The sequence below is a fragment of the Pomacea canaliculata genome, linkage group LG1 (assembly GCF_003073045.1).
Source record: "Pomacea canaliculata isolate SZHN2017 linkage group LG1, ASM307304v1, whole genome shotgun sequence".
In the NCBI taxonomy this organism is placed as follows: Eukaryota; Metazoa; Mollusca; class Gastropoda; order Architaenioglossa; family Ampullariidae; genus Pomacea; species Pomacea canaliculata.
In genome coordinates this window covers 2,496,545-2,519,589 of record NC_037590.1, presented here as the reverse complement: position 1 = coordinate 2,519,589, position 23,045 = coordinate 2,496,545, and the positions used below count along the sequence as shown (strand labels likewise).

Below are 23,045 nucleotides of genomic sequence, written 5' to 3'. Positions count from 1 at the left end.
CCATTACTTAATCAGTATGTTGTCATTTTAAGGACTAACTGTTTAGACCTTAAGTCGTGTATGTGGCATACGTAAGATTTCACCCTGAAACTAAATGAGCATACATGTCTATATAAAATATCAAATTTAGATTATTTCTGAATATTTTTTCCCCAAAATAATCCAGAGAATGACGAAATTTAGATAATTGTACCCGTTTAACAGTTTGTAATTAATTCATGTCAGTCAGTACAGAAAAGATACCATGAAAATGAGAGATGTGAACATTTGATGTAATATGCCTGGGGTCATTACAATGTACTTGACAACGCTCTCAAGACTGCGACTTTCTTCTTCTCGGCTCCCGAAGATGAGGCTGAGTGAGGTCGCTGGAATCCACCGGCGTCTTGGTAAAGCTGTGTCTTCTTGCTGGAAGAGGTGGGGGCCTCGACAGTTCGTCTTCTGAACAGGGGTTCAAGGCCCGCCGATCGAGAGCCGGTAGCTTGGAGTCGGACACCACGCGGCCACGCTGAGAAAAAGAGCGCGAACTGGGCTGACTGGCTGGTCGACTAGGGTGTGTAGAGGATGAGGAAGCACTGCACAAGGTACCAGAAGCAGGTAGCGAGACAGCAGAAGATACTCTTTGAGATTTCACCGGTAATGTAGAGGACGTGCTTTCCTCTGGTCCATCCTCTTTTACATTGTTGGTGATCTTCCCTAGCGTCAGGCTGGCCAAGATGGGGGTCATTGCCGTGTCGTCTATGACGAGCTTGACCGTGAAGTGACACGGCGTCTCCAGCCGCTGCACAGCTTGTTCCAGTTGTTGCAGACTGCCGTTGATGTGCTCCTCCCCTGGCTGTCCGCCCACGAGGTGGAGGGGGTCAGCGGCGAGTCTGCCACACAGCACCCTGTCCAAGGCCCGGAGGGTGTTGGCCACCTCGTCACACTCGTGTAGGCAAGTGTTGATGACGTTGGCGCCAGCCTTGCAGTTTTCCCGGGCTTCTCGCTTCAGCGCCTCTTTGCGCATGCGCACGGCCTCGGCCACCTTGCGCAAGACTTCCTGTCCCTCCTTCTCCAATCGGGCCTCGATGTCGCGCTCGATGCGTTCCAGGTCACGCCGTCCCATCATGCAGCGCCGCTTCCGAGCCTCCAGCTGCCGCAGCAACCAGGTCACCGTCTGCTGCTGCTGCCTTGCGGCTTGCTGCGATCGCCGCGCCGCCTCCGCCAGCTCCACCACGTGCTCGCACCGTCGGTGGTCCAGTGACACGCAGCGGTCACAGACTGCCGCGCGGCAATCGTTGCAGTACAGCTCCAGCGCTTTGCTGCGGTGCTTTGAGCACACGGGCCGCTGGGGGCGCTGCTGGTGCGCTTTGCTGCGGCCATACATCTCCACAATGTCCCGGATCAGGAAGTTGGGCTTGAAGTAGGCGGCCCATTTGTCTTGCGGCGAAAGGCGGTCAGAGGCGGGCACAAATTCTCGGCAGATCGGACACAGAAAACCCTGTATGCACACAATGTGCCTCTTATATTACATACAGGTCCACATGGAGCTAGCAAGGTGTGACAGAGAAATACAGTATAACAGCAGCCACTCCCCACTACATGGTATTTATAATATAAACATCCAAGCACGCAGACATAAAGATGTTTGATGACTAAACACAATTAGCGTTAGTTCAAGTAATCATTATGTTATGCAACAAAAATATTTTCGTTGAAAAACCGATTCTGTAAAAAATACAGTCGCCCTTCAGGAAAAATATAAAATATTCACGCTCGGGAGCGAAATTTTGCAGGACTTGCTGACTGTAGGTGAAAATCACTAAATCTCCATGTTTCAGGCGTTGATATTTACAGGATGTATTTATGTTATCTACCTACCAGACTCTGTTTATCACTCGGACCAGTCGGGTAGGGCGCATTACAACGTCAGTCACTATCATTCAGGATGTATTTATGTTATCTCTACCTACCAGAATCTGTTTATCACTCGGACCAGTCGGGTAGGGCGCATTACAACGTCAGTCACTATCATTCACGCGTGCACACACAGGGGAGAAGATCCCTCACTTGTCTCCCTTTATAGTCAGGTCACTGACCTGCTGACCTCGCTGGCTGATTGTAGGGGGGCGGCTGAGTATGTAGCTGGTGAGACAAGCCTGGCAGAAGGTGTGGCCGCACGGGAGGAGGCGTGGCTCCTGGAAGACCTGTAGGCAGATGCTGCACGTGAGCTTCTGCTCGAAGTCATCAGTGCTTGCCATTCTCCTCGCGCACGGCTGAGTACAAAGAGAATATAATCATCATCATCCTTGTTTTATTTTCTCATAACAGCATGTACGTACTCGAAAGTCACCGCACGCACGCAATAACAATAATAAAAGGGCATTTTCCAATATGGATACGAGGTCTGTGCGATAAACACAAAGAGTACAAACGCTCTATATTTTATTTATTATGACATATTTTTATAATTTAAGACCAGAGTACACCACAGACACATACACAGTCATTCGCATTATATTGCACTGCATCTCATTCGCTTATCATTCACTTACTGACTCACTGACTCAACATTAGGTCATCACGACAGCCCTCCCTACTGTCTGAACAAGGTGTTCACTTCCATGCAAGCGTTTGCTTCCATATCTCTAAATTTTGCTCACCTGGATTGAGAAATGTGTAAGCGTTGGGTTTCAGTCCTCAGGTGCAACTACTCCGAGCACCTTTTCAAACAATTCACTTGGCAGGTTACCAAGCTTTCGCTGTCGCTGACGAGCTACGAACCAAAATATTACACGCCGACAACTCATGTGATATGAGTGCTGAGTACACTCTTGCACATGCGCACTCTGTAATTTTTCTGATAATGCCCTGTATCTTCCATCGACTGCAGCCAATTGTGTCACGAAAACTATCAAAGATGACGCGAAAATCTGTTGCCTTTGACCTCTGTGAAGTGCGGGAGCTGATAACCGATCTCAAGCAACCCTTAGCATGAGGGACCTTGAACATCCCTCAAAATTTTGCGAATTCTAGCAAATGCCTGTCTTTAATTCTCTGTAATGACTAATGTCTTAAAAATGTTGATTGTTTTAGTTAATAAATAGTTTTCAGAGCGAGCGGAGTAACATGTATTAGAAGTTTAACCTTAAGAAAAGATACAATGCTACTTCTAGCTCGAGCAGATGATGAGCAATGTTAGCTCTAACAATCAACATCTCTGTAGAAGATAAGGAGACTGTAAGCTTAAGCAGTCAGCAGTCAACGTTAACAAATAAGGCTAGTTTATATGTTTATCACTATCGGCATGAGCAGTCAAGGAACTCTGTTAGCTCCAATAATAGTGTTAGCGCTACTAATCAGCGCTGACTGTAAGACTAAGCAGCCAACAGGTCATCGTTAGCCGGAGCAGCCAGTAATCATTAGCATCTATCAGGGGGTTCGAAGTACAAATAACTGCGTACGAAGCAGTAATTTTCTTTCTGCTATAGTTTGTGCTTTTAGTTACTTGAGGTGACAGAGACTAGGCTTTGCTAGAGACTGGCTGCTTGCAAGAAATAATACGGCGCTGGCATCTAAAATGATGTTTTAAAATGCTTCTGAGCTTCCAAACTAATAATCAGACCTGACCAATAAATTATTCACTAACGCGAAATTAGAGAACGAGAACTGGCCATTGATTGAGGTTGACATATTAATTTTATCCTAGCAATTTAGTGTCGCAGGCCATTTTGTGAAGATTTGATAGAAAGTTTATAAATACGTCTACCTCGAGGCATTAGGTAAACAGGTTTATCTTGAGAAGGGCTTGGCGTGGATCAAGGACTAGACAAAAAAAACTACTACAGAGTTAATGAGTCTTAAGGTTTTCCTCGGTCGATGTAAGAGGATGTTGCAGAATGCAGAGATGTTGTCGTCACTTCCGTGTTAGGTACACGTAAATACGTTACTTTACGCCAGAGATGACGACACCGTTATCACTCTGCTATCGTTATTGCCGTTCTAACTCTCACAACGGAAGGGAGGTGAGAGAAGCAACAGCGACACAAACGGGTGAGTCTGCAAGTTTTGTGGATTCAAATTGCAAAATGTAAATGAATATGGAAACGCACACAGGCGGGGTGGATGCCGGGTAAGAGTAACGACGGAAGGGGGAAGGGTATAGCTGCGAAAGGCAGTTACGAATCCTATTCATAATCAGTTTCATCAATAACGGTAACACTTGGGGAATGTAAAGTTGTTATTGTGTATGACTTTAACTAAAGCTCTGAATTATGTGACAGAGTGAGTGTTTTTCGCCCTCTGTGAGACAGCGATGATTCGTTGCCGGGTCTCTGTGTTTGCACGTCTCTTGAAATAACACAATGAAAAGATAACGGCAAACATTTTTTTTTCGTTTGTCATAGACGAGGATGACGATGATGATTCTTTACTGCTGCGCTAGCACTGAGCTTCATCACAGACACATCAGCAGATCCAAGAAGTAATTTTTATGGTTCCTAGCATTCTCTCTGTCTGTCGTATGGTGCAATAGTATCAACGGGTCAAGAGCATCCGGTGTTACTAACTTCCTTTAATCAAAATGTACTGTAAAGATTGATGTTTTTTTGTATAGATGTCTATGTATGCATAGTAAGAAAGATGGTACTGAGTACAAAGCAAACGGAAACAATTAATATCCATGTTGTGGTGGTGGCTGCGTAAGCTGACTTTTTGGCCACAATTTAACAATCTAATACAGCGCAATAGTTTTTTCGGAAGCAATCTTTTAAGACAGGTTTATTCCTACCCATTAGAAAAAGCCTAACGGTTTCATTAACAACAAACTTTCCATCAAACAGTACTAACTTTACCTACCGTCCATCCGTAAGTCCAACCAGAAGGTAGGCGATCAGTCTACGAGGCTGCTGTGTGTTTTATGTTGGTGCAGCACAAACCTGTGAGCGCACTGTGTGCTACGTCGCAAACTGGTCGCAATTCAGGGCTGACAAAGCCCAATTCAAGATAGAGAATGTTGATTCTTCCTTGTGCACCCATTTCATCTTCGCCTTCGCCAAAGTACAAAACAACCAAATTGGACAATTTTACTCCAACGACGAAGAAAGGTGAGTTGAGAATGAGAGAATATGAGTTATTAATTCTCCGTGGGTGATGTTTGTAGTAAAAAGATGCTGGATATAGTGTAGTACATTGCATTCAACAGTCACTCATCTGTTTACAATCTTAAGAACCAACTTATAAAATTGAACTGAGGCCATGGACTAGATGTTAACCTTTTGGCACGTTGAGGTAGTCGCTAAGAATTTTGTTCATTTCGAATGGCGTTGCATCCAGCTATGTCTCTTGGCAGGTACAAACAGTTTACAGACTTGAAGAAGAACAACCCTACGATCAGGATACTGCTGAGTATAAGTAACTGGAAAGAAGTCTCCCCTTTCTTCAGTAGAATGGTGAAGACAGAAGCCGACCGAAGCCAGTTCATCAAGCACTCTATCTCCGTGTTGCGTAAGCACGAGTTTGATGGCCTTGACATCTTCTGGAAGTATTCAGCCAGCCAAGGAAGTAAACTGGAGCATCGACGTCTCATCACGGAACTCGTCACGGTACAACTTTAACGATATTCCACACGTGATAATATTCTGGTTAATGAAACCCAAAGGTTGCTGTTTGACACACGATATCTAGTACTTAGCAACTTGCTGTACACACTGCGCGGTTGTTGTTAGTTTGAACATTCACTGTGTAGGAACTCAAGCATGCTTACGATGAAGAATCGAAGATTTCCGGCAAACCTCGTCTGCTGTTGACTGCTGCGGTGGGCGCAGGAAAGGCCATCATCGATTCTGTTTACGACATTCCAGAGATTTCTAAGTAATCCATGACTATTGAGAGTGAAAATTAGCTCTACACCTTTTTTTGTGCTATAACAATATTGTTTCTAGAAGTTTACTAACACGTACTAGTTTCTAGTTGTGACTGTACCTCCTAGTGCGTCTTCTTTTGAATTTAAGTGATTTTCTTTCCTGTTTATTATTTCGGCAACAGTTGTGCACTGACGGCCAAGTGCTCAAATTTTATAATAAAAGCAATTTCACTATTGTCTTGCATCATGCACGTATCTATTGACTACTGCAGGTTGATAACTACGTTTTGCGGAAGAGTTTTAAAAAGTACAGGTATTTGCATACTGCAATAAACATAAGTACAGTAAAATATTGTAGTACAGTATAGGAGCAGATCTGTCACGTGTTCAAGGATGCGATCTTTATCCTTGATAATCGTGGCGACAGTCGAACGACTAAGTCCTAATAACTAAGTCTCAGATTGCCTTATGTTCACCTCCATGGTGATGGCCTTTTTCTATGATGCACTGACCTCGTTGAGCGTCGTAACCGAACGACGTAAAAGTACTTTATTTGAGCAAAATATTTGGTTTTCTAGCATCAAAAACAACTTAATGACTGTCTTTTTCCTGAATTCATCGTAATAGTATAATGTAAGTAATAGTAATCCGAGAGTAACGTCTACCCTTACTGTCAAACGAGAGATCTATTGACCGACATCAATTTGTTTTTGAAGGAAAGACAGGAGTTAGGAAGTGGAGGAACTAATAGGATTTTATTGTTATTCTGCAATATTGGTCGACAGGTAGTGACGGTTTATAAGAACAAATCGTTAAATGTAGGATACACACATCTCTTACCTCAATTCAACTCTACTGTAGTTTGTTCACGGACTCACTTGTAATATTGCCATACAGACATCTGGACTTTATCAGCCTGATGACTTACAACTTTCATGGCTTTTGGGAAAAAGTCACCGGTCATCACAGCCCTCTTTACTCCACGGACACGCTGAACACGGTGAGCAAGCTAACGGTTGCAATGTTACATGATTGCAAGAGAAGATAACGATGACTTACTTCATTGTAAACCTTTACTTCAGTAATGTATCTTTTAAGCTTTAGTTGTAATGCCAGTTCGTGAGAATGAAGAAAGAAAGAATGCATGAACGATAGAGAGAGGAGTCATTGATGTGTTATAGTAGCCTCCTTCTCACTCCTTTGAAGTCGTGTCAAAGTAGGCGATCTTTTCCTCTTTGAATTCTTCAAAATCGATTAGAGCCTTAGTTGAAAAGAAGCATGGAATAATAATGATTCTAAATTAAGGAGACAAGAGAAGTTTGATTGCAAACTAAGTGTAGGTGTAACCAAGCCGAACAAGTACGTCAAGAGAAAGGCCAGACTAAAAGGTTGCACCCTGGCCCTCCACACAGGCAATTTTGCTTTGGGCTAAAAACCCATTCATGGAAAAACAAAAGCTGTAACAGAACCCGCAACAGTACCACAAGGGCCTTGTTCCTAAGATTCCTCTCTAGAAGAGCTTATGATGAATTCTGGCTTAGGGAAACCAGCTTGCCGACTCATCTTTTGACGACCAAAGCAAGAACAAGGATAGGCACCTGGAGTATCAGAACCCTCTATGCAAGTGGCAAGCGAAATGAGAAAATACAACATCAGGGTTCTCGTGTTATGCAAAACCAGATGGAATGGAAGTGGCCAGACCAGACTAACATCAGGAGAAAGCATTATTTGCTCTGGCCACAAAGACCTGGACCGCGATCATACCCAGGGAGTAGCACTGCTGATGTCAACAGAGGCAGCAAAATCACTGATGGCCTGGGAACCACATCATCAACCAATGCTATGCACCAACAAATGTAGCAGAGGAAGAGGAAAAGAAGACTTCTACAGCTCCATGCAGTATCTGCTTGACCACACACCAAAAACGAGATCCAAAGATCATTATGGGAGACCTAAATGCCAAAGTGAGAGATGGTAACACCAACAGGGAACTCATCTTGGGAAGACATGGCGTCGGCACCTGCAACGAAAAGCGGGAGCTCTTCACAGACTTCTGCGCTTGCAATGACCAAGTCATAGGTGGCACTGTGTTCCTACACAGGAATATACACAAGACAACTTGGACTTCCCCTGATGACCAGACGCAAAGCCAGATTGACTATATAACAGTTGCTCGCAAGAGGAGAAGGAGTTTTCAAGATGTCCGAATGAGGAGAGGTGCAGATGTTTCTTCAGACCACCAGCTACGGATACGGAAACAACAGCAACAATTTGACAGCCCCTTCTGCACAAGGTCTGGAAACAAGAGCTAGTAGCAACAGACTGGAAACTAGGCCACTTGGTCAAGTTACTGAAGGAAGGAGACCTCTTTCAGTGCAACATATGGGGCTGCCTAAAACCGCTGGCGAGGTGTTTTTGCGCCCCTATGGTCCTTTACATGAGCAACAAGGAATAAATTAAACTAACCGTCTACTAGTGGACCGTTGCAGATGAGATCGTGTAGAAAAACCTGGTCACGTCAGCGTAGAACATACGACAGTCCACACAAAGCTAGTCCGTTTTCATACACACATCCCCTGATTTCCCTTTCTCCTACTCTTCTACTGTCTACCTCTGCAGAATCACGATATTTTCAGTTCTTGTTACTTTGTTCGTCTTCGCGTCTTCTATTCGTTGTCATTGGTGTTGTTTATTCTTCCTTCCCTTGTATGATGTCCATGCTGTCCATGTATCATCATCATCATCATCATTGGACCAGGTTAAGACCAATAAAAAAAATCTAAATAGTGCCTGTGACGTGTGCAGGACTGGGCCGCCCGCTACTGGGTAGAACAAGGAGCACCCAGGGACAAACTGGTGATCGGCGTGTCATATAACGGACGATCGTTCACCTTGAAAAATCCCTCTGAGAACCAGGTCGGCGCCGTGTCTGTGCGGCCTGGACAGCCAGGACCATTTACAAAAACTGCAGGCCTCTTGTCTTACTTTGAGGTACATTCATTTTAAGATGAAGCTAAAGAGCAAAGGAACGATCATGGCATTTTCCACATTATTGTTATTACTACCTTATTTTGCCTCCTCCTCCTCCTCTCTCATCATCATCATCATCATCATCATCATCATCAGCAGGCAGCAGCAGCAGCAGCAGCAGCAGCAGCAGCAGCAGCAGCAGAAGCAGCGTCGTCATCTGTGTTGTCGTCCTGTCCGAGCGATAATGATCGTGAATTATAGTATATAATATCCTTTTTTTAACTGTGAGTAGAATGTTCTCATTAAGAAGAAGACTACTAGTAGTGTGATTTCTGAGTAGAGTAAAATGTTGCAGACATTCTAGGTGCCTTTTTCTGCGACTCGCTACTTAAGTCTGCTTTAGTTCCACAATTCGTGATTTACCTACTGGTAGTACTGACTAAGCAATCATTCGAGTGCATCAGTGATTTATTTTGGGAGGAAGATGTATAATATTAGGTTTCTCATAATTCGATCACAATCGTTGTCCTAAATGAGTCTCTTACGTCGCAGTTAAAGAGGTTTACACCTGAAGTTTTGTCCAAAAAATGTTTCATGAAGTTGCTGAGGTGGGTTATGATGTTACACGTTGGCTGCTCATGCTCGCGTCGAATGCTTTCTTAAAGTCTACGGAGAAGTGGAACAGATTATGTTTGTCCCCAGAGTACTTTTATTACTTTTTTAAAACTAATTACTATTGTAATATACACACACCAGCTGACGCATTTGTCTCCAAAAAAGTAAAGAGAAGTATTACCGGACACGGAGAGTTGTTGAATTTACAAAAACACATGTTACGAGTACCTTAAGTACATCGTGAGTTCTGTTTATACGACTGCTTAGGTCATACAGAGTCAGGATGATCTGACTTTGACTTTGCTTTGGATGTGAGTTACATTAACATTTAAATCACCAATTCCGTGAGAAGACTGTGCTCGCTGTCTCTCGAAATAACACAGGGGTAGAGAAATGGCCTCGCACTTATGTGAGGTGTGATGTCAAGACACGTGAGCACGTAACTAACAGAAAAGTTATTCTAGACCAAATGGTAAGAGCCTGAAATGGCTGCGATTCGATATCAAGGGAGGAATGCTCGTCTCAAATCTTTTAGTATAGGTCGTTAGGTCCTCTTTAGACTAAAGAAAAGTTCTGTTTCTCGGAGCAACGGAAAATTCTGTGCATCAAATGACGATTCTACTCGTCGCAGCAAAGGACAACTCTGTGTCGAAGATTAGAGGCGTATGAATTCGTAAACAGGTGTAGTGCGCAAATGCTGGATAGTGCTGGCCCACGTGTTATTTGGGTTAGTTTAAGAAAGATGATAAACGGGACGCCTTCAATAATGAGTCAGACATAGTTATATACAGTCATTCGTCCCTTGACTGGTACTGGTCGTCGGAGGAGCACCTGGATTGACAAGTCCCGCTAGCAACACCTGCTTTGGGCGATAGTCACCAGGTCTTGTACAGGACGACCAGTCCAGTCTTTGACGTTCATAAGCCAGTTCTTCCCCTGACCACCGCGTCCTCCACCACCCTCCAAGTTACATCGAAAAACACTTTTAGAAAAAGGTGTGGTGCTGGATCACAGGGCTAAAGCAGACCTACATACGCCGCTTTTCTGTTGCAAGTACAAGTTGCTAGTCTCCTACGAGCGTGGCGACCAGGCTTCGTACAGTCATTGGTTTGGTGCCCTTGGTACAGCAGGGCCAGCGCAAAGCTATGCTGCGCCTTAGGAGAAAGACAAATGCAGCCCCACATTCTACCCACAAAAGGGAATTATGTATCAACAAAAATATTGGAATAATTAAATGCTTAGGATTCAGTCTATTTTCGTAACTGAAGAGGTTAACAATAAACTTAGGCTTACATATTACCAACAATGAGTGTCGTGGTCTGTCTCAGCACTCATCAGATTTCCATTCCTCGAGCACGCACACATGCAGTCATTTGACAAGTCCCGAGACAAGATCAATCGATCCACATAGAACGTAGTTTTTTCCTAAAATATTGAGATTGTAACCTAGCTGAATGTGCATCACGTGTAACATTCCTTCCTGCTAGCAGTGGCAAGCTTATCCACTCAGGTTTTCTCCTTTACCGTCCCACATACAAACCACTGTCACGGGATAAAGACCATAGATCCGTTGGCACAATGGAATTTTTTTGTGAAGCTTGACAACACCACTAACTCAGCCACTTGAATCCATACAAGACAGAAATGTAATGTAAGAAAAAAAGGAAATATAATTAAAGTATAAAGACAATTTGTGTTGTAAAATATAGGACAGTGTATAAAAATCATACCTACTTGTCGTTACAAACTCTCAGGACGTTGTGGTTGAAGTACCATGAACGTCTGTCTACTGCTGAATCTTGATTTATTATAACAACTTTTTCCAACTTTGTCGACAAATATATTTTTTCCGCACAATCTAGTCCATAGATATGTTTTTACAAAAGAACTCAGTTCAGTCTACTGATATTTTTACTGCAAAATCCTATTCACAGATATATTCTTATAGTACAATTCAGTACACAAATCCTTTGCAAGACCTGTAACATTACAACTTTGCAAGGATGATATTTTCAAGCTTCCAATCAGTCAAATAAAAAATAAAATTGAACAGCAAACTTTGATGTTCTCACACTATGTTGGCAGCTTCTCATAAATTTGAGGTTTTACAACGTCCGGCGGGTTTTAAGCTCAAAGTTAAAACTACTTTGTCCAGTCCAGCTAATCTGATCAGACTATCTTTGAAGGGGGATATATTTATCACTACCATTCTCCACTAAGCTACCCAACTTAGGTCCTTTCACCTTTTTTTCTCAATTCTCAGAGAGTGATGTCCCTTCACCTAACGGACTGGCTGTCATTTGTGTCGTCCGTGCATCTTCGTGGAGTTTTGGTTTCTCCTACTCATCTATGATGTTTGTAGCTCCGTTGGCCTCTGTTATGGATTGTTCTTCACTGTTTGTGCTGCGTCATATCTTACAATCGACATCGTCTTTCCTAACGGTCACCTGTTCTTCCATCTTGCTTTGGATTTTTGACTGTACCGGAGTTTGTGCCTCCCCTTTACTGACACTTGTATCTGTTCTAGCGTAGTGCACCATACCGTTTTCCATGTTATTTACGAAGCACGTACGATGCTGAATGTTCTGTAGATTGGATTCTGAATGTATGCGCTTCAACAATGTCGTCTGGCGATGAGATGTGTTTGTGTCGTCCTCCATCTTCGTGCGTGTCACCGATTGCTGTCGCCTTCGCTTCTTCAGTGGCACGACTGTGCTCTGCTCTTAGATGTGTTGCTTAAAACTTCAAAGTCGGTATTCCGACAAGTTTTTCTTTTTTACTGGCTTACACGTGAAATTCAAGACATTTTTATTGCTTTGCGAGGCTGAGCTTTAAAGTCCAGTGCTGGCAGGAAGGGAGTGAGCTTAAATAATGGTAAGAACACAGAAACTCATTATTTTAAGTCCAGCATCCATTATTCTTATGCTTGTGTGTCTTTCGTTTTAGTAATAGCGCTTTTACCCCGCCTTTAATGCTGGGGAAAGGCCCTATACAAATTAAGTACTTTATTATTATCATTACAGGTATTAAGTAACACCACAACGACTACGCATTTGTTGCGCTAAAGTAGAAAACTGGTTTTTTACACATTCTTTGTCCAGTCATGTCAATCTGATCTAACTGGTAATTAACTGTGACAGATTAATCGTTACCATTTCTCACTAATCACCACGGCAAGTACTTTGAATCTTTCGTTTTCTCTTGTTTAAGGCTTTAATACTCTTGTTAACAGAGAAGGTGTTCGTGACATTAGCTGAGTTCTCTCGGATTAAAAGTTCATAAGTGTAAAAAATACTGATCATAAAACCAAAAAAAAACCCCCCAAAACCCAAGAAAAGCTTTCATAGCAAAATCAGTGTTGTCCCTGAACAGTTTCCTATACCTAAGTGCGAAACTTCTTTCGACTTAAGAGAGAGCCAGGTAAGGGTGGAATTTACCGCCCCCTCCTCTGCCTCCTCTAACTCTCCACCCTCTACTTCTCCCTGGTTAGCCGGTCACTTCAAATGCGCCCTCAAATAATGGGGCTTTCCTGTAATAAATGTACTGAGTAACTCGCGTGATGAAGCGAACGTACAAGCAGAGGAGAGGTGTCCTGCTGATGTCATTCCATGAAAATGATATTTCTCTTTAACATTTTTCATCTTTAAAAAAAAAAAAAACAGCAGGCCATTATTGCCCCTCTTCCGTGATTGCGCCGTGACTACTTAGTTCGCCCAGTAGTAGAACTGGCTCTGGTACGAGGTCGGGAGCAGCCCTTCAGACACGTTCTCCATGCACACCTTTCTGTGTTTATCATGTACATGATTTACGTGTAAACATATAAGCCCTTGATTTATTAGTTTAGTTTGTTCCTTGTTATTCCTTTAGGAGCATAGGGCTGCAACAACTTGTCTTATTAATACTTTCTTATTAGACTAAACTACTGGGTTGTCTTTGGAAAGATCATACTTATCAACGCCGGTAAGTGTCACTGGTTGTTTAACAGCGTTTACCTTGCAATTGACAGAGGACATGGTCTTAATACCATGTCATACTGCCGTGAGGTCACCACTATTGAACTGCAACACAACTTTGTCTTTGTACTTTTTCTTTGCCTCCTAATGGAATACATTACCTCCTGTTCGTTACACTTTTGTCATGATAATACTTTTGTACAGCGATATTTACTCAAACGATCGGGTAAGTTGTATGTACTTTTCGTGGATTTTAGAAAGGCATTCGACATGGTTAACAGAAGCAAACTTTGGCATGTTCTAAGTAACCTAGGGGCTGATGGAAAGATGCTCAAGTATGTACCACAACATCAAAGGCGCAATAACGGATTCACAGAGTATTTTAAAGGTCCGAATGGTGAGTCTCCAGTGAGTCTCCAAACACCAAGCAGAATGATATAGGACGATGTGGGATGGTATCCACTATTGGTGACAACAAAAGTTAGATGTATTAAGTATTGGTTGTGTCACAGTTTTATGATTGACGCTCGACTCCCCAGAAAAGCTTACCAACATGTTATATGATCCACGAGAAAACGGTAAACGTACTTGGGCTTTCTTTGTAACAGAACTTCTCTGTGTTAATGGCTTAGTATTTGTGGGGGACAAATAAAAGACTTGAGCTGTATTGTAGTTCATAGCCAATTGATTTCCCCCAATGCAGTCATAAAATTGAAGATAAAATGCACGTGTTGTTTGATTGTTCTGTCTATGACAGTCATAAAGCATAAATTTGTATATTAAAATCTACCATACGACATGATGAGGGCACTGATGGAATACTGAAAGTGTTTCTAGATGACTCCGGAAAAACCGTGAAACAAATTTTTAGATATTTGCATCAAGTATTTAAAAACAGGAATGAAATGGGTATATATTGTTGGAAACATAAAGAAATGTAGTATGCAAAAATGCAACTCTATTTGAAATATTGCAGGTGTTTTCTTCATTTAAAATTCCCTCTTTAAACAAACCAAACGGTTTGCTCAATAAAGATTCAATTCGGTCTGTCTGTCCCCCCACTACATATTCAATAAATGGAAGTGATGATCATCCTCTTGTATTTTCATACGATCAGATTTCTTCATATTCTCAAGATCACTCAATATCGTCCCAGTATTCTCCTGATGTCACTGACCTTATTGTCTGGAGTCGTTACCGTTACATCTACACTCTACAGTGATCTCCCTTTGCTGGCGACACGCAGCGAGTCCTCGTATTGTCCTTCTACATCTTGGTTATTATTTAGTGATCTTGTTCAGCACAGTTAGTCCTCGCGATGTTCTGTCTTCTACATATTTGTCAATATTTAGTGATTTTGTTCAGCACAGTGAGTCCACCTTTAGCTGATATATTGCGCCGTACACATTATCACTTTATATTATTATTATTTCTTTATTGTCCTTAGATTTGTGGCCTACTGCAAAAAGACGCGACTAGACACTTTACTGAGGATCAGAAGGTTCCATACCTGCACAGTGGGGACCAGTGGGTCGGCTACGATGACCAACATAGCCTCAGACACAAGGTCAGTAGTTTTCCACGTCAGGTAGTAAATCGTTGTTTTTGAACTAGAAATATCTCTAGGTACTAACTTTCTATGTGTATCAGTTGGTCGTAATCCCTGAGCATCCCTTTTTCATTGGTTGATTGCTTATATGTGTCTGAGAGATTTGTGTGTCGAAGGTGCGTTTGAACTTATGTTCAAGCAACATCAATTTTGCACTTGCAGGTAGAACTGGCTGCCTCCTATGGTGGTGTCATGTTGTGGAGCTTGGACCTGGACGACTTTTCTGGCGACCACTGCAATGAAGGTCCTTATCCCTTGACAAAGGCCGTCAACACATATTGCATCGAGGGAGGGTAGGTTTTATTTTAACCTGTTGTTAGGGACAGGTGAGGTGGTCAGGTGAGGTTTGGTCTTTTTCTTATCACCCTGGCTAGTTGGTGATTGCTTTGGCAGCGGGCACACGAGACAAAACAGCGGTTTGGCAAGCCCGCCTGCCAGCTGTTTCATAAACCAGTTTAGGGGACTGCTGGTCACACCAAAACGTTCAAATCCGCTGTTTTGAAAACTTTGTGCACCAACTCAGTAGCTGGTCTGCTCATGCTAGGTTTTTGTTATCTCAGAGTCAACATCTGGTGCATATTTGTTTTCAAGACCTAAAAGAAACAAAAAATTATCCAACGAAACAGAGAGAGCTTTTGTGCACGCGGGCTTATTTCGAAAAAATCACTAGAGAAATGATGTTTTTTATAGGTGAGAAAGCGTTTAAGCTTTGATTATTTTGTATTTAAATTTGCTTTACGTACAACATCATAAAAACACAATTCAAAGCAGTTCCATTTTCCATCAGACCATCAGAACCTGTGAACGAATCAGAACCAGACAGTACACCAGAACCAACATCAACATCTGTTCCAGAAAAACCAAATGGTAAGTAAATAAAAGTAGCATTTCAAAACTAAATCTGGTATTTCATATTATGCGTATCATCAAAACGCTGGTATTTTGGATTTGGAGATCGTGTTACGATAATTTTATAAGCATCTTTTAGTATTTGCTAGAGGCATAGATAAATGGAAAGCAGATGATATTAGTTATTCTTTATATATATATATAATAACAATAACAACAATAATAATAATAATAATAAAAATGAAAAAATTTAATGCCTAATTTGTAAAGCGCATATTCACACTTCTAAGCAGCATGCTCTTAGTGCTTAAAACCAGAACGAAACATGGACAGCATACGAGGGACAGGAAAACAAACAAATAACATATGAGCTGTAAAAGATTAATAAACCGTACTAAACTAGTGGGTAGGTGGTGGATCTTTCTCAAAACACTGTATTTTGGACACAAGAACATAACATGCATTTCTGACTCTAACATTAGAACAGATGGGACATGACAGGATATATGCATTGTCATTTGGGTGAATCACAAAATGCAAACGATGTGGCTTGAGACATTAATCCATCGTCAAATGATTGTGTTCCGATATTTTTTTCAGTAGAGGATATCGAGGAAGAGAAATGGAATGGAACAAACCTATCAGAACCAAACAGTACCCCCGATCCTATTGTCACACCAGGTCCTAATCCAATATCAGATCCAGGACCACATGGTGGTAAGCAAAAGCGTGTGTTAAAACCGAAGAGTCTTTACCACTCAAAAAAGTAATATTTACTGGTTACCCCACATGGTTTGCAGCATTGTCTGTATGTCATAAATTTATGCTTTATGTATGAATGCATATATATATAATAAGTATGATAAATTGTACAGAATTATTAAGCCAGGGCTTCTGCTAAGGCTAAATTCTTTGGGGTCCCAGGGACCCCTTCTTCAGATTTTTCAGGGGTCCCTGATCTTAGCCCAAATTTGAAAGGGACCCCATTGACGAAAATTGAAGGGGTCCTCCGAACTTTTAATGCGCACTGTACGCAATTTTTTGTGTAAGCAGAAGCCCTGATTAAGCTAAAGGAAACTATTAATATGCATGCCATGGCAGTGGATGCGTGAGCTGACGTTTAGGCCATGCCGAAACAACAATTTAACTGCCTAATACAGTGTCATAGCAGTAGAAGCCTTTTCAGCCAGCTACCTACGATCTTTGAAAAAAACTTAGCAAATTTTTTTTAAAGTACTAACGTACTTGCGTAACCTGACCATCCGTCCATCAGTCTGACTAAACGGTAGGAAAACAGTCTACAAGGCTGCTGTGTGTTTTATGTTGGTGCAGCACAAACCTGTGAGCGCACTGTGTGCTACGTCACATGGTGGTCGCAAAACAGGGCTGGCATGGCAAGTTTTAAGCCAGAGTATGTTGATACCTCCTTGTGCACCCATTTGATGTACGCCTACGCCAAAGTACAAAACAACCAAATTAGACAATTTTACTCCAACGACGAAGAAAGGTGAGTTGAGAATGAGAGAATATGAGTTATTAATTCTCCGTGGGGATGTTTGTAGTAAAAAGATTCTGGATATAGTGTAGTACATTGCATTCAACAGTCACTCATCTGTTTACAATCTTAAGAACCAACTTATAAAATTGAACTGAGGCCATGGACTAGATGTTAACCTTTAGCACGTTGAGGTAGTCGCTAAGAATTTTGTTCATTTCGAATGGCGTTGCATCCAGCTATGTCTCTTGGCAGGTACAAACAGTTTACAGACTTGAAGAAGAACAACCCTACGATCAGGATACTGCTGGCCGTAGGTGGCTGGAACCACGACAATGCTGGCTTCACTGAAATGGTGAAGACAGGAGACGACCGAAGCCAGTTCATCAAGAACTCCATCACCGTGTTGCGTAAGCACGAGTTTGATGGCCTTACCCTGGACTGGAGGTATCCAGCCAACCGAGGAAGTCCACCGGAGGATCGACGGCTCTTCACGGAACTCGTCAAGGTAATGACAGAACTTTAACGATATTCCACACGTGATCATATTCTGGTTAATGAAACACCAAAGGTTGCTGTTTGACACACGATATCTAGTACTTAGCAACTTGCTGTACACACTGCGCGGTTGTTGTTAGTTTGAACATTCACTGTGTAGGAACTCAAGCATGCTTACGATGAAGAATCGAAGATTTCCGGCAAACCTCGTCTGCTGTTGACCGCTGCGGTGTCCGTAAAAAAGTCCATCATCGATTCTGCTTACGAGATTCCAGAGATTTCTGAGTAATCCATGACTATTGAAAGTGAAGATTACACCTTTTTTTGTGCTATAACAATATTGTTTCTAGACGTTTACTAACACGTACTAGTTTCTAGTTGTGATTGTACCTCCTAGTGCGTCTTTTTTGACTTGAAATGATTTTCTTTCCTGTTTATTATTTCGGCAACCGTTGTGCACTGACGCCCAAGTGCTCAAATTTTATAATAAAAGCAATTTAACTATTGTCTTGCATCATGCACGTATCTATTGACTACTGCCGGTTGATACACCACCAGTTGGTGCAACTTAGCTTGTAGTGGTGTGATGGATTGTTCGCCTTGTCGATCCACAGAGCTATGTCGTAGACAGGGAAGTCATCTGGATGCTGATGATCCACTATGGCATTCCACCTAAGCTCATAAACATTATCCAAGGGTAGGACGAGTCGGTTGTACGAAGACTCGTCCTGCAATGTTATTCACGATGGCAAACTCATGAAACCGTTTGTAGTGAAGACCGGCGTAAGACAGAGTTGCATATTATCACCAACAATCGTCATGATGGACATCGACTAGAGTATGCGTAAGACAACCCAAGACAACAACACTGGTATCCAGCGGACTTTTGTGAAACAGCTAGAGGACCTGGACTTTGCAGATGACATCAGTCTTCTATCTCATCGGTAACAACATGCACAAACCAAAATGAGTCAGCTAGCAGAGGAAGCAGAGAAGACTGGCTTAAAGTTCAACAGAAAGAATACCGAAGTGATGAGAATCAACAACAAGCAGGAACTCCCAATCCAACTTCAAGGAGAGAACATCATAGAAACAGACCACATCACGTATCACGTATCTTGTCAACAAGGACGGTGGAGCGGATGATGACATCAAAAGCCGCATCAAATAAGCCAGGCATACTTTCAACAGCCTACCCCCCATCTGGAACTCCCGAGTATTCTCCTTCAGCAGTAAGACCCGCATCTTCAACACCAATGTGAAGGCAGTCCTACTGCATCGTTCTGAAACCTGGAGAGTTACAGCCACCATCAACAACAGGCTCCAGACCTTTACCAACCGATGACTACGCCATATTCTAGGAATTAGGTGGGCTGATCTGCAAAAGCAGCCTGTGGAAAAGAACCAACCAGAATGCCACTAGCCAGGACATCAAAAAGTGCAAATGGGGCTAGATAGGACACACCCTGCGCAAAACAACTGACACCATGGCCAAGCAGGCACTTGACTGGAATCCTCAGGAGACGAGGTGAGTTAGAACAGTAGAGAGCGAGGCAAAGGACATCAGAACCATCTAGACCAAACTGAAGGGGACTGCGCTTTACCGGGTCCGATGGCGAGGTGTTGCGGCCCTATACTCCTCAAAGGCGCAACATGGAATAAACTAACTGCAGGTTGATATTTAAGCTTTGTGGAAGTGTTTTGAAAAACACTTTATGCTAGTAGGTTATGTGGTTACTAGCATCAAGAACAACTCAATGAACAGCTTTTTCCAGATTTCTTTTGTAATGTTTTAATGTAAGTAATAGGAACCCAGTAGTAACGTCTACTTTTTCTGTCTAAACGAGAGATTTTGTGACCGACATTCATTTCCTTTTTGAGGGAAAGACTGGAGTTAGGAAGCGGAGAAAGTATTTTACTGTTATTCTGCAATATTCGTCGACAGGTAGTGATGCTTTATAAGATCAAATCGTTAATGTAGGATACACACCTCTCTTATCTCAATTTAACTCTACTGAACTTTGTTTCCGAAGTCACTTGTAATTTTGCCATACAGACATCTGGACTTTATGAACCTGGTGACTTTCTACTTTGATGGCCCTGGGGAAAACGTCACCGGTCATCACAGCCCTCTTTACTCCCAGGACACGCGGAATATGGTGAGCTAGCTAACGGCTACATGATTGCAAGAGAAGATAATGATGACTTACTTCATTGTAAACCTTTACTTCAGTGATGTATCTTTTAAGCTATAGTTGTAATGCCAGTTCATGAGAATGAAGGAAGAAAGAAAGAATGTAGGAACGATAGAGAGAGGAGTGAGTCATTGATGTGTCATAGTAGCCTCATTATCACTTCTTTGAAGTCCTTTCAAAGTAGGCGATCTTTTCCTCTTAGAGGTATTCCTAACTGATTAGAGCCTTAGTTGAATAGAAGCATGGAATATCGATGCTAATTCACGGGGACAAGAGCTATGTCGGCGGGAGCCTTTTGCTCCCGGAAGATCTAACCAAGCCGAACATGTCTGTCAAGGGAAACGCCAGAATAAAATGTTGCAGCCTGGCCCTCCACGTTGGGATTTTGGTTTGGGCTAAAAACCCATTCATGGAAAGACAACAGCTGTTACAGACACCGCAACGGTACCACAACAAGGGCTTGTCGGGTAGATTCATCTCTAGAACAGCTTATAATGGATACTGGGGAAAGCCTTAGGGAAGCCAGCTTGCCGACTCATCTTTTGACGACCAAAGTAAGAACCAGGATAGGCACCTGGAACATCAGAACCCTCTATGAAAGTGGCAAATCAGGTCAAGAGGCAAGAGAAATGAGAAAATACATCAGGGTTCTCGTCTTATGCAAAACCAGATGGAATGGAAGTGGCCAGACCAGACTAACATCAGGAGAAAGCATTATTTGCTCTGGCCACAAAGACCTGGACCGCGATCATACCCAGGGAGTAGCACTGCTGGTGTCAACAGAGGCAACAAAATCACTGATGGCCTGAGGGAAAGAAAACAAAAGGCGAGGAATGGCTGACCACAGAGACTAGGGCAAAGAATGAATCAAGAAAGGGACTAAAGCAGAAGCTCAACCAGTGTCAAGATCAATGAGAGAAGGAGGAACTCAGAGCTGAATATTGGGAAGCCAACCGCCAAGTGAAGAGGTCTTTCAGAGAGGACAAAAGACGCTTCACCCATGAACTGACAGAGGAAGCAGAGACAGCAGCTAGACAGAGAAACATGAAGCGACTGTAGGACACGAACTGTGTCAGGCTGGAACATCACCCACACAAGCCAGTGAAAGACAAAGATGGTAATACCATAACAAACGATGCAGGACAAAGAGACCAGTTTGAAGAGATCCTGAATCGACCTCATCCATCATCTTTACCTGACATACCACCAGCAACTCTACTACTTTATGTCAACACCTGTCCTCCCACTAAGACAGAAATCATCAAAGCTATCAAAAGCATGAAAAGTGGCAAAGCAGCAGGTCCGGATGGCATACCCCCCAAGCATCAAAGGCAGACACGGAAACAACAGCAACAATTTGACAGCCCCTTCTGCACAAGGTCTGGAAACAAGAGCTAGTACCAGCAGACTGGAAACTAGGCCACTTGGTCAAGTTACTGAAGGAAGGAGACCTCTTTCAGTGCAACATATGGGGCTGCCTAAAACCGCTGGCGAGGTGTTTTTGCGCCCCTATGGTCCTCTACATGAGCAACAAGGAATAAATTAAACTAACCGTCTACTAGTGGACCGTTGTAGATGAGATCGTATAGAAAAACCTGGTCACGTCAGCGTAGAACATACGACAGTCCACACAAAGCTAGTCCGTTTTCATACACACATCCCCCGATTTCCCTTTCTCCTACTCTTCCACTATCTACCTCTGCAGAATCACGATATTTTCAGTTCTTGTTACTTCGTTCCTCTTCGCGTGTTCTATTCGTTGTCATTGGTGTTGTTTATTCTTCCTTCCCTTGTATGCTATCCATGTATTATTATTATTAAACCAGGTTAAGACCAATAAAAAAATCTAAATAATGCCTGTGACGTGTGCAGGACTGGGCCGCCCGCTACTGGGTAGAACAAGGAGCACCCAGGGACAAGCTGGTGATCGGTGTGTCATTTTACGGAAAATCGTTCACCTTGGAAAATCCCTCTGAGCACCAGGTCGGCGCCGTGTCTGTGCGGCCTGGACAGCCAGGACCAATTACAAAACGTCGAGGGTTCTTGGCTTACTATGAGGTACATTCAGCTTAAGATTAAGCGATAGACCAAAGGAAACAAGCATGGTTCACATTTTCCATATATTGTTATCGTGACTACCACTATATTTTTCCGACTCCTTATTAACATCATCATCAATCACCAATCATCATCAGCAGCAACAGCAGCAGCGTCGCCATCGTCGTCGTCCTGTACTATTCACTGTACGAGCGATGGTGAACGTGAAATATTCCATATAATGTCTGCTTTTTCACTGTGAGTAGAATGTCCTCATTAAGAAGAAGACTACTAGTAGCATGATTTTTGAATAGAGTAAAATGTTACAGCCATTCTAGATGTACTTTTGTCTGCGGCTCGCTGCTGATGCTTGTTCTACTACCGGAATTCGTAATTGAACTACTGTTAGTACTAAGCAATCATTCTAGTGCATCAGAGATTTATTTTGGGAGGAGGATGTTGTTATTAGGTTTGTCATTACTCTAGCACAACTGTTGTCCAGCAGAAGCAGATGTATTAAGTATTGGTTGTGTCACAGTTATATGATTGACGCTAGACTCCCCAGAAAAGCTTACCAACATGTTATATGATCCACAAGAAAACGGTAAACGTACTTGGGCTTTCTTTGTAACAGAACTTCTCTGTGTTAATGGCTTAGTATTTGTGGGGGACAAATAAAAGACTTGAGCTGTATTGTAGTTCATAGCCAATTGATTTCCCCCAATGCAGTCATAAAATTGAAGATAAAATGCACGTGTTGTTTGATTGTTCTGTCTATGACAGTCATAAAGCATAAATTTGTATATTAAAATCTACCATACGACATGATGAGGGCACTGATGGAATGCTGAAAGTGTTTCTAGATGACTCCAGAAAAACCGTGAAACAAATTTTTAGATATTTGCATCAAGTATTTAAAGACAGTAATGAAATGGGTATATATTGTTGGAAACATAAAGAAAAGTAGTATGCAAAAATGTAA

At 42.4% G+C, this 23,045-nt stretch overlaps 2 protein-coding genes across 7 annotated transcripts in view; one reads left to right on the top strand and one right to left on the bottom strand.

The window, feature by feature from the left end:
- Positions 1-109: 109 nt before the first annotated feature.
- On the bottom strand, positions 110-3,537 carry LOC112556642 (tripartite motif-containing protein 3-like). 4 transcript variants are annotated; one of them, XM_025225830.1, is made up of 3 exons: positions 2,643-3,537; positions 2,079-2,255; positions 110-1,480 (listed from the first exon to the last, which is right to left on the bottom strand). In XM_025225830.1, exons 2-3 carry the CDS (start codon positions 2,238-2,240, stop codon positions 314-316), a joined length of 1,329 nt encoding a protein of 442 aa, XP_025081615.1. In that variant the 5' UTR covers positions 2,241-2,255; positions 2,643-3,537; the 3' UTR covers positions 110-313. The 4 variants fall into 4 exon arrangements, with proteins under 4 accessions (XP_025081615.1, XP_025081632.1, XP_025081641.1 ...); XM_025225847.1 differs by having other exon boundaries at positions 2,087-2,255; XM_025225856.1 differs by lacking the exon at positions 2,643-3,537 and adding an exon at positions 2,535-2,573 and having other exon boundaries at positions 2,087-2,255.
- A 390-nt stretch (positions 3,538-3,927) lies between these two features.
- LOC112556597 (probable chitinase 10) overlaps positions 3,928-23,045 on the top strand; it is a 35,863-nt gene continuing 16,745 nt past the window's right edge. For 2 of the 3 annotated variants that reach the window (XM_025225758.1, XM_025225750.1), the window contains exons 1-16: positions 3,929-4,032; positions 4,386-4,462; positions 4,910-5,084; positions 5,330-5,582; positions 5,726-5,850; positions 6,740-6,842; positions 8,648-8,833; positions 14,828-14,947; positions 15,152-15,282; positions 15,777-15,856; positions 16,439-16,555; positions 17,171-17,345; positions 17,589-17,841; positions 17,992-18,116; positions 19,888-19,990; positions 21,899-22,084. In XM_025225758.1, coding sequence (XP_025081543.1) covers positions 5,427-5,582; positions 5,726-5,850; positions 6,740-6,842; positions 8,648-8,833; positions 14,828-14,947; positions 15,152-15,282; positions 15,777-15,856; positions 16,439-16,555; positions 17,171-17,345; positions 17,589-17,841; positions 17,992-18,116; positions 19,888-19,990; positions 21,899-22,084 — 1,860 coding nt within the window. In that variant the 5' untranslated portion in view covers positions 3,929-4,032; positions 4,386-4,462; positions 4,910-5,084; positions 5,330-5,426. Of the gene's footprint in view, positions 4,033-4,385; positions 4,463-4,909; positions 5,085-5,329; positions 5,583-5,725; positions 5,851-6,739; positions 6,843-8,647; positions 8,834-14,827; positions 14,948-15,151; positions 15,283-15,776; positions 15,857-16,438; positions 16,556-17,170; positions 17,346-17,588; positions 17,842-17,991; positions 18,117-19,887; positions 19,991-21,898; positions 22,085-23,045 lie in introns of all 3 variants that reach the window. The other variant, XM_025225763.1, reaches the window with a different exon arrangement.